Source organism: Candoia aspera, chromosome 3 (genome assembly GCF_035149785.1).
Source record: "Candoia aspera isolate rCanAsp1 chromosome 3, rCanAsp1.hap2, whole genome shotgun sequence".
Classification (NCBI taxonomy): Eukaryota; Metazoa; Chordata; class Lepidosauria; order Squamata; family Boidae; genus Candoia; species Candoia aspera.
In genome coordinates, this window is record NC_086155.1 from 166,039,359 (window position 1) to 166,051,570 (window position 12,212).

At 38.7% G+C, this 12,212-nt stretch overlaps 1 protein-coding gene across 1 annotated transcript in view; it reads right to left on the reverse strand.

Moving 5' to 3' along the window:
- GAREM1 (GRB2 associated regulator of MAPK1 subtype 1) overlaps positions 1-12,212 on the reverse strand; it is a 99,964-nt gene that overhangs the window by 3,042 nt on the left and 84,710 nt on the right. The window contains exons 4-5 of the mRNA XM_063299236.1: positions 4,685-5,857; positions 1,789-1,955 (exon numbers count right to left, since the gene is read on the reverse strand). Of these exons, the coding sequence (XP_063155306.1) occupies positions 1,789-1,955; positions 4,685-5,857 (1,340 nt within the window). The remainder of the gene's footprint in view (positions 1-1,788; positions 1,956-4,684; positions 5,858-12,212) is intronic.

A 12,212-nucleotide genomic window follows, 5' to 3' on the forward strand; every position in this document is an offset into this window, starting at 1 on the left:
ATACATCAGGGCAATCAACTATATATTTTGAACTTCAGGAATGAAAGCCAGAATCTGATTATTTCATAAGGAATAGATTTCAAATCCTCCAAACTTTAACATAGTAGATATAAGGATCTAAATCAGCCTTTCCCAATCACAGATGTGCTGACCTACAACCCCCTTCATTCTCAGTTAGCATCTACAAAGGCAATATAGGCTGAGCAATACAGATAGTCCTTGGTTAACAACCATTTGTTCTGTGACCGTTCAAAGTTACAATGGTGCTGAACAAGGAGACTTAAGACTGGTCCTCGAAGATGCAGCCGTTGCAGTGTCCCTGTGGTCATGTGATCCCGATTCGGGAACCTGGCAACCAGTTTGCAATTATGACAATTGCAGTGTCCCGTGGTCACATGATTGCCATTTGCAACCTTCACTGCCAGCTTCCAACAAACAAAGTCAATGGGGAAGCCGGCAGGAGGTTGCAAATGGCAATTATGTGACATTGCACTTAATGACCGTGTGGGATTCACTTAACGACCAGAACTGGAACTGCTGAAACTGCTGTCATAAGTCAGCATGGTCATGTGACATCACACTTTATGATTGCGTCACTTAGCAACAGAGTTCCTGGTCCCAGCTACTGTTGCTAACAAAGGACTACCTGTATATGACTTGTACTCCAACACTTCTGGAAGGGTACAGTTTGGGGATGACCGACGAGGGTAGATGTTGTTCTTCAATTTACTTGGACATTTTTGCCATCTGTAAGTGTGCATCTTACGTAGTACATAGCTCTGGATATAAGGATTTTGACTTACATTGTCAAACTATGCAGCTCAATCTTGTTTGCTCTGAATGGCTGGTAGCTTTCCAAGGTCTTAGTCAGAAGTCTTTTCTCAATCCTGCTGCCTATGATCCTTATCAGTGTCAATGCCAAGAATGGAGTTCACAAAATATATGCTATCTAACAGTATGCTCTTGCATTTTTGTTGAGATTTACAAACATAACATACCACTAATGTGTGAACTAATTTTCAAAGCACAGTACAAATCCCAAATTTGTCTTAGTTTCATGAGGTCTTCCCTAAAGAATCAAAACAAAGTTGAACAGACTTCAGCCTAGGAATCTGCTTTGTTCTGTTACACAAACCCCAACCTCTGGTTCCTCATTGCTGAGGTTTCATCATTATAAAAAACTGATCTGGCGTGGGATGGTTTTTTGGTTGCTGCTGTTGCTGGCTTACCTACTACAAATCATCCAAAAATCTATCAGTAGATTCCAATCTATCTTCTGGCTACTACAAGTAAAAATGGGTAATAGTAGCCCATCATTATTTTTATATTTAGGATAAAATAAGAAATACAGTCTATTGATAATATAAGATGCCGGAATATATACTTACTACAATTGTTTTATCTATACTTGACACATATAAATTTTGCATGGATCTGTTCACATGAATACATTTGGAAGGATATGAACAGAGCTAGATTCAGTGGTCTAAATGGCCCCTTCCAACTCTCTGATTCTTTATTGTTCAGTTATTGCAACCATCCATTCTCTATTAATAAATAATTTATTACCCCAATTTTCTTCTAGTTGTCCATGTGGAGGGGGAAATCTCTGTTCATGTTTCCTCACAGCAACAGTCCTGTGAACTAGCCTAGGCTGAGAGATAATGAGCTCCACAGTCAAGTGGGATTTGTACCTGTGCTTTCCCAGTCCAGCACTTGAACCATACCCCATTATATAACAATGTATAAAATAAGGCCGACTTTGAAAAGGAAGCACTCAATACTTACATTTTGTGCAGTCCTGATGAATAGTATGAAAGAGTTGGACTAGGAGAACGAGTTTGCTGCCGCACTGATTTGCTCATCCGTGGAGGAATAGAAGGGCTAGTGGATGTTGGCTTTGAATTGCGTGGTGGGACAGGAGGAGCATTCAGGAGTCTACATTCCTCTCTGACCTAGATGGAAATCGTGCATAATTGTGATGTAGTGTATCATGCAGGTAATTAACTATCCTGAAAGCTAATAATCAATATTATTCATAGTGGTGAAACAAGGGTAAAGAAATAATGATTTATCTGAGGCCCCTCAGAGAAAGAGTTTCTAAAACAAAAGTGGAATATGCGAACTTATAGCTCATATTCTTAGATACCACATCACACCAGATCTGTAACCTTTGAAGACATAATTTGAGAAACCAGGTGACTAACTCTACTTGAGTTAGAGGCGACTGATCTGAATCCCAGGTTAAGAGACAAAAATAATAAAATAAATAAAATAAAATAAAATAAAATATCCTTCAAGGCCAACCCTCCCATCAGGCAGATAGGAATTGGCAGTATCAGCAGTAGCCTTCAGCTGTTCATCCTGACCATCACAAGCCATTTCTTCTTCTGGAGGACACAATTGAGTGTTCCTGTCCTATACTCCTTTAACTAGCAAGATCTTTGAAGTTATGATGCCAGTTGTTACTGAGTTAATTGTCCTCCCAGATTTGGATGGACTGTAATTTGCATCCTTGACAAATTCAAGTTACTTAAGAGATGATCTCTGTACTGACAATGTAAGGTTATGTCCTTCATTCTTTTTTTTTAAGCAGATCCAGATTTGTTTTTTTAAAATTAGGATTTTATATGCTACTTCTGTATCACCAGCAGAGGGCAGATGGTAGCCGCTGAAGGATGTCTGGTTAAAAAAGCTAGTACAGATGCTATTACAACCAGCATGCTGCTCAAATGAATGGGCTATTTACAACTCTTGAGGGGGAGATTACAATAGAAGACAACCTGCTCTCCCCTCTTTAAAATAAATTGTGAAATTTTATCTCCGAAGACCTTTCAAGGTTTTCTCTCAGAGGAATAGGAAATAGTTCAGAAAGCATTTAAAAGCATACAGTAACTGATTTAGGTTCTTCAAATGGAAAAAGCAAATATCTAGATAGATTTCAGCTGGGTTTCAGGCCTGATTCTAGAACAGAAACTTCCTGGATGATGAAATATTCTTGCTTAGATGAAATCCAGTTTATACAACTGCTATGTACTATATGTAGGGCTGCCTTTAAAAACAGTTCAGAAGCTTTAACTGACTCACAGAATAATTGTCAGATTAGTAATTAAAACTGGGCAGTTTGACCATATTACACTGAGGTTTTAACAGCTGCACTGCCTCCAATCCTGCTTCTATGAGCTAATTTAAAATCCCAGTTTTAATGTTTAAGTCCTAAATATACTAAAAGTTGGTAATTTAAAAACGCATTCTCCCCTGTGGATCCACCCAAAATTTACATTCTTTTTCAGAAATCATATTCTGAGCAGCCCTGCTAAGAGAAGTAAAAAGAGTACCTTCCATGGAAAGAGCCTTTTGGATAGTGGAAACCTATTACAAAAGAGGCTTTCCACAGTTGTTCGCCTGGCATCATCTTTGAACGGCTTTTTGGCATTGGATGAAAGTATTTTCTATTCGTCCGTGATTTCTAAGTGTAGGTTGAGTTTGAAAATCTGCTGAACTATCTACTCCCTAGTAGATTTAACATTGCCTTGGATATTATGATGTTATATTCTATTTTTTAAAATTACATAAACTGTTTTATACCGTAAATGGCTTGTGGAAGTTTTGTACCAAGGCAGCATACAAATGTTGCAAATAAGTGAATAATAAAAGTTATTGTCTGCCACAAAGTTTATTATCTGTCACAATTTATAGGATCATGAAAAAGAAGCTGTTTCTATAGGAAATGTCCTGAAACAAATAAAGGCACTGACTGGATTTCTTTCTCCAAATTATGCTTTCAGAATCTGTAAGAGTAATCAGTTAAAAATCTGCTTAATTATTGTCACTCACTGAAGAATAGGCACCACTTCTTAAATACTTTTAAGGCTCACACTACTCACTATTTTCATCCTACATGCAGTTTAATTCCACTACTTGAATAATTAACACTTCTGGTTTTTTAACTCTCCTTCTCACTCACCTCCCGCACACACAAAAAATTACATACAAAGTCTCCTCAGATGCAATTCTATTCATACTGAAATACTCTAATCATCCTTGAAGCAAAGTATTACTCCAAATATTTGAAGTTTGCAGCCTTTTTAAAAAAATCAAAACCTCCCTGTCTGATCCATCTGCCAAGGTAATTTGCCATCGCTTAAGTTCTCCTACATTATCCTAGGCCTGTCTCAGGAGCATTAGAACGCTTCCAAGCTGGTAGCCTTTTATTCTTGGAAGACCATCTTCATTTAACATTCTTGTTCTACAAAGATGACAAAAATAACTCTGTATGGAAAAGAAGAGCACATTTTTCCGTAAATGCGTTTCCATTTTTATAGCATTTTATAGTGTGAGGTTTCACAATAAATAGACAAAATGCTCCACAGGAGGAAAAAAAATACTCCTACTCTTTAGAATAAATCCAGAACAATTTAGACAAGTACAAAGCACTAAGAATTCAAAGAAGTGCATAATCAGTGTTGGCTAAATGTAGAAATCTCTCTTTTCTCAAAGACAAAGGGAAAAAAAACCCTAAACCATTTGTGATATATCTCAGTTTAAAACTCAGATATATTACTACAACTTGACATTGTGTAACACAACTTAATCCACCCCCCCATGAAAAATGAGTCTTCCACATATATGGCAGGAACCTCTCCACCCACCTTGGGAATAAAGCAGAGTGCCAGGAACTTACCGCTTCTGATTTAGGAGGCACCGGTGGTGGAGGTAGGGAAACATCTGAGGATTTTGCTGTTGCTATTACAGGCCCAGGTGCTGGCAGAGAAGACGTCCCACCCTTGGACCGGAAAGAACGCCTGTAGCTGTCACATTTGTTCTTTTCACTCTGTGAGCGAGTAAGAGGCTGATCATTCCCTTTCCCACCCCCTTTGTCCAACCATAGTTCTTCATATGGAAGTTCCAGTTTAGGAGGTAAACAGAATGTTTCTTCACTGATTTCAGGGAAAAGGTAGCTGCTGCTCCCATCCCCAGAATCTTGCAAAGCATCATGAGAGGATAAAGCCCACTCATTACACAAGTCCCTGCAATCATGAAGGTTCACCTCACTATTTCCATGGAGGTTGTTTCCATACACACACACTGAAAGACGGTGGAAAGACTGGGTCAACTCGTCCCGAGCATAACTGAGGGAGTTTGGCACATGATTGTGGCTGGTGGGTCGACTTTTTTGTGGGCTTTTGCAGTCTTCATTCCAGTCAGCTTTTACATCTCTTACAGCACGAGAATATTCATCAATATCAAACTGCTCTTGACAGAGGCTGAACCAGTGCTTCACAAAGGCTTCATGCCATGCCTCTCCTTTCACAAGACTTTCTGGAAGGGTAAACTTTGGAAGAGCCAAATGCAAAGGAAAGTGCATTGGAATAATTTTATTACTATGCAGTGCGCAGCAAACCACAACCGTCTTGGTTTGAATATTAACAAATTTGTAACGGTGCCCTTCACGGACAAAATGCAAGTCATAAGGATTCCGTGGGGGAGGGCTTGGCACATTCACATTCACTGGGAGCCGTGTCTTCTCAACGATGTTACGAATGGTATGCTCACCTTCCTGCATTTGCAGCTCTAAGGGACTACGTGTACTGAATCTCCCTTTACACTGGAAAGGTAGGCTAATGCTCTCATTGGTCCTATGGTTCATGCAAATCAGGCAAGGCATTTTGCCTTTGCCCAATTTGCTAATAGAATTGAGTTTTCCAATTTTCTTGAAGATGGTATTGAGCCGTGACTTTTCCTTAGAAGATTTTGCATATAGGATTTCCGCTTGCCCCATTAACGTGAGCTCATCTCCTGTGCAAAGGGTAATATTATAAACTTCTGTATCTTCATTGCATTCACCTGAAGCCACCTAGAAAACACAGCATTCAAAATTAAAATAGCATATCAAACTCTGAACTCAGGGGATAAATGCAACAACTCTGAACACTGGAATTTGTACAACTTCTTCAACCTGGTATCCTTCATATATGTTAGACTACAACTCCCATTGATTCAGCCCATGAATAGTACCAAAGTGAGAAAGACTGCTCTAGAATGTCCACATGACTGATCCCCATTCTACAACCACCCTACCACCTCCTTTTGTGAAATAAACTGCATATTAAGAGAAACAAAATATTAAGAACTTATCAGACAAAAATCAGTAATCTCTCTATGATGCACAGCCTAAGAACAGCAAATGTTTGAATCATGTAGGAACCTACGACCTTATACAACTAGGCTTGCTCATGAGCACTGAAGTGTTATTACTAGATACTTTGTTATTCTACTATAGTTTAATGCTATATTTGACTACCTGTAGTATGTTGAAGTGTAGTATTCCTGGCTTTCCCCCCTTTTACTCTCTCTTCTGTATTTAACAATAAAAGAAAGATATGTGGATATCCAGAAATTTTAACTTTCAGCTCCCAACAGCCCCAGCCAGCAAGATTAGTGGATTTAGATTGTAGAAGTTGGGGACTATAGCATCTGGACAGCAACAGATTTCTACCTCCTGGCATACAAAAATATAGAACTATTACTGTTCTCTGCTGGGATTCCTGCTTCAGGAAATATAGTCCAGCAGTAGAATGACTGAAGACTATTCCTTTTTTTTTCTTCGACCAATGAAATTAAATACTAATATATTATAGAAATCTCATCAACAAAGATGCTATAGAGTTCAGGAAATACTTTTGTTTCCCAGCCTAGAAAACAGAGCACAACTATACTGATAAAAAATGTTGGCCAAACAGCTTGCTATGTGGCTAATCATCCAGAGATAATTGCTTCTTATTCCATGAAAATAGCCAGCTGGCAAACTCTATGGTTGAAGTGTGAATCTTATATGATCAAAAGTGAATAATGCCTAGTACTTTAAGGCACTTAGATTGCCTAACCTGTACCTCCATTGTTCATATTTGCAACTTGAAATAAAAGTTAGTATTTTTCTTTCTTATCTGCAGTGTTAATAAAAAAAAGTAGACCTGAGTTAGCAATTGCTAAAACATAATGAATCTGCTAGGTAAGGAGATGCCATATTTCTGCACATAAATGTATCAGCTTTTTAAAACAGACAGACCTTTTACCACATACACATTTCTGTTGCTGAGTTATGTATAACTTAAGATTCCAATCTAAGGATCAGCCTGAGAAAGAACCAACCCTTCCAGTCACACTGGAAATTGCAAAGGCAATGCAAAAGTGGAACAAACCTAACAGGCATGCCCAGGCATCCTCAATATTCACATAATTCCATATAATAATGGTAATTCCATGCACAGAATCTAGGAAAGTCTACAGCCTTCTGATATGACTTTATCATATATCCCTTGTCTCTTGAAAAACAATTTCTGGATCTTAACATTCACTGTTCTGAATAAGGATCCAATACAGTACACAAAATAAACAAACATGTAGTGGAATCCTATGCATAAGCTTACTCAGAAGGAAGACCCATTGGGATTTTGCCCTAGATAAATGGCTTAGCATTGCTACCTTAATCTACTTTTTCTGTATAAAAAATATGAAAACATAGAAAGTAGTCAGTAAAATGTTTGGCAAAGGATCCATCCATAACTTGAGCATTGGGAAGGAAATAAAGCTGAACACTTTGTTATGTACAGCTTATCAAGCTAATACCTCAGCTGCAGAATTTCCTGAGAGGAAGTTATTCAAATAGTGTGTTATCTCAATACAGCGAATTCAGGAAACAATCAAAATCTAATTGTACATGATTGCTATTCAAAATTCAGACTAAATAGCAAGACATTATAATGCACCATTAATATAACAGACATCAGATTTCTTATCAATGAAGACCTGAGTCCTCAGCTATATACTTCCCCTTGATGGAGTTTTTAAAGGTTAATAAAAGAACTCCAAGCAGCTAACAGCAATCTTGCAGAGTAGAAGGGTGAACCAAAAAAAAAAAGGAACTTGCACATTAAGCTTAATTACGTTCAGAAATAAATTCAGTCTTCACACTGTAATTAGATGAAGAAAAATAGAGGTAGCCCACAAGGTAATGGAGATTGCTAATCCCCAAGCCCAAGGAGGAGGAGGAGGAGGAAGAGGAAGTCAGGTGACCCATGTGACATCCCACAAGCACAAGAGATGCGTTTGCTAGAGCGACCCCCTTATGCTTATGAGACAATGCTGAGTTGATCCCTCATAATTCCAACACCCCTGCCCCCATCAAAGCTGTGAGAGCAGTTTCACACAGGAGATCTTTACTCTGTGATGTCACTTCTCTAAGGACAATCTGCATATCATATGGGGCAACCTATGTATGTTCACACAGCTAGGAAGAACAAGTACATGTATTACATTTTACAAAACACATTTTTGTATACGGCTTTCCTACAAAAAAGCTATACTGTATTTTAAAAAATCAGTGAAATTATCTAGTTTTAATTTTAATGAAAGTAAGTGATAAGAATTTTCCTGAAAAAGAGGCAAGTCACCTTAATAAAGCAAACATAAGAAATAGCAATTCTTATTGTGCATGAATTTGGATCTACACAAATGTCTTAGCCAAAAAATAATCCTTCTGTTGCCGTATTGGATAGCTTCTAGCCTCTTGTTTTCTAAAACGTTTAATAAAAGAGCTTAATTATGAACTAAGATTGGGGCCCCTTGCTGTTTTGGAAGTTCATAGCAATAAAATAATGGCTTGGTTAACTGAAGGTATTTGCCTTAGGGACTTGAAAGTTTAAGATGAATACTATATGAGCTTGCATTTAGTTCAAACACAACTTTGTTTTTATTTACAGGAGAAACTTGTTGAAGAATTATCTTCTGAATTAAAGGATTGGAGCCATCTTCTTAGGCCCCTGGGGACAAAAATTGCCATTGTATAACTTGTACTCCCTATGTTATCTTTTCAGTAAAAGGAAGCGTAACGGATTTTTATGATTACAATATCATTCAAGTCCATAATTCCTACTGTCTACCTTTTAATTTGGACATTAATACAAGAGCAAGTATGAAAAGCCTGTGACTCTCCAGGTATTACTGGACTATATCTAGCAATGTAAAACAATTTGTGAGTGAATTTGAGAGTTAACTCCAAGAAGAATCCATGACAGGATAAATACGAGCCATACATGAATTCAAGCTAACATTAATCTTTCCTTTCACGAAAACAAATATTGTGCAGAGAAGTCAGGGAATTATACTTTCTTTTTTTAAATGTACAAGGTAATTTTGAGATCTCTTTCAACATCTGTACTTAAGGCAGTGCCAAACTCTTTGTGGAGAGGCCTCTGCAATGTATGGTAATACTGTAATTCCAGAAGTGCCAAGGGAGGCAAAACATGATTTCTGACCATATCCTTAGGATGGCTACAATGAGTTTCTTTTACAAGATCTCACATAACCAGCTTATGGAGCAAGATTTTCAGATCAAAATATAGACAGGTTTGAGCCCAAGCACCTTTTCCTTTTAAAAGCTAATCACTAGTTTTAATCTTATCCCCAACTTCTTCTGCCACTTAAAATAGTTCACTAAGTCTGCTTCAGGTGTCCTACCCTCTTTCTATGAGAAGTTTTTTTTTTTACTGATGCTGCTTCATCTGCTTATCTTTTTTCAAATGCCCGAAACTTCCCACCAGGTAAGGAAGATCTCAGTATGCTTCTATATGGCATCAAAGAGTCATCCATGAAGTTTGTGACCCTTGAAAAGAACCCTTAACTCATTCACCATTTGGCTTCTTTACATGTAGCTGATCTCCCAATATTCTTTATAGGTAATTCTAAATAACATCCTCCTGCAAAGGCTTGCTATCTTGCCACATCTAATATTACTTCCATTTATATCCTTTGCTCTTTTGATTCCTGGTCAGACATATCTAAGCAAGCATTCTTAGAATCACTGCATTTCTTCAAAATGGAGTGTTAAATGAGGAGAGTTCACTCTCTGTTTCTGTAGCTCCCAATTATCCACAATCAGTGATTCTCAGGGAGATTTAGTGTGACTATTTTATAGGCATTGCCCTACTTTATATAATATTGTAGCCTTGAGAAATGGATTCTGTATACACACTGAGAAAAATAAAGAAGCAAAAGGCCTAACGTTATTATTGCAATTGATCGTAACTGCTTGCTCAAATTCATGAGATTCTGTGTCCAAGAGAGGCAATGGTTCAGCACTGGTCCAGGTATTAATCTCCTTTTCTCAAGAGGAGATCTGCAATATTAAGCAACTGTCATGCTGAAAGGAGTAATCACTGGAAGCAACCAGGGTCAAACTATTGCTAGGAGTCATGGAGATGGTGTGTGTGTGTATGAGAGTAGCTTCCTTTTCCTTGTTATATTTTAATATAATACAATATATAAAATATATCCAAGCTGCAATACAAATACATCTACCCTTTAATATTTTGTCTACATTTATCATAGTCTTTCTCCCAAGTAGCAGATACTCCTTTATTTCATGGCTACAATCACCATCTCTACATTTTTGACCATAGTTAAAGATATTACTATTTCACCACTGTCTGCCCATTTGCAATGAGTTGGCATGCATCATCATCTTCAGCAGCATACTGCTTTTTGTATTCTCTTGTACTCCTTCACTTTCAACAAGGGTTTCCCTACATCTTTGTAAGAACTGGCACCATTAGTTCCAATATTGACCCAACTCATGCACAATTGATATATGCAGAATTCAGGTTTCAGGTTTCAAGAACAAGCGCACAGAACAAGAGAAAGATGTGATTGAAAAGTTCCCGCCAAAAACTCTGTTAAAACATTCCAATGCCCAGCACCCCCCTTCCTTTCTCTTTCTCACTCTGTTTCCAATGGCCAGCATTACCAGCCACAGATGTCTCCAGCAACGCGACCTTGGCTCCCTCCTTACAACCCAAACAGCAGTAATTCACACTCCTTGCAATTCCCCCCTCCCATCTTCTTTCTTGACATGCATTGACTCATCGTTGCAGATGAACACAATAGACAATTCAGCAATCATTTGATTGTGGAGTCTGACAAACTGCTCCTCCTGAAAACAATGCTCAACAGACACTACAATATTATGCAAGTGATTAAATACCTGTGAATAGGAAAGGACCACAACTGAGAAAGATAGGAAAGATTAGTCCTTGGGCTTATTAGTGTATTTGGCATGAAATTTCTTTAACAACTTTGGAGGACGAACAAGTTGGCTAGCCACCCACTTGTGGTCAGGGAAACGTTTCCAGTGAATTGGGTACTGACGCTCCCCTTTGAATTTATGAGCATCCAAGATCTTGACTTCAAAATGTTGTTCTTCAATCATCGTGGGCATGGGAGGAGGCTGATCTGATGCCAGTGAGATGACTCTCGCACCAGTTTTAATAGGCTGCAATGAAATACAGGGTATATTCGTTTCATATTCTTTGGAAGCTGCAATTGTACAGTGACAGGATTTATTATTTTTTTCAATGACAAAAGGTCCCACAAATTTTGGTCCTAGCTTCTTTGACAGCTGCAAAGATTTAAGGAATTTGGTAGACAAGTACACTTTCCCCCACACTTTCAACGGCCATTCTGGAGTTCTTTTACGGTTGGCGTATTTCTTATAATTTTCCCTGGCTTCAGTTAAAGCTTTCTGGATTACTAGCCATGTGTCAGTAATTTGTTTAACCCACTTGTTTCATTCGTCCCTAGTTTTGTTTCCAGCTCCAAGTCAAGTTCTGCTGCTTCAGTTACTGTGACGAACCTGACTCCATTACTGCACAGCTAGATTGTACGTCTCTCACGTAGCCTCAGAATGCTGTATATTCCCTTATAAGGGCATGAGTTGTATTTCCCTATTCTCTTTGTACTCACTCCCCCGCCCTGATAGAACTGCTGAATAAAAGGAGGTGGGGGCGTGGCCCAGGAGGCAGTACCAGCAACCTCCTGAGATGTAGCGTCACTCGCCACAAAAGAATCCTGTGCCTACCGTTGTTTTTTCGACCTCACCCTTGCGAGGGAATCGTTGGCTCATTCCCCCCCAGGGAATCCCATAGACCGAAGGGCGAAGGACTGGTCGCGTGACGCGACAACTGGGGGCTCGTCCGGGATCCCTTCGGTCTCACGGTGTGATCTCTGTCTAGAGGTGCACTGCCTTCACTCTCGTTACTACGCACCTGGAAAAGGCTCTGCAATCGTAAGTAATGGGCTCCCCACTCTCCAAAGTTTCGTCAGTTCATAGGGACGAACTTTATGATTTAGTGAAGAAGGCTAACTCTTGTCAAAAG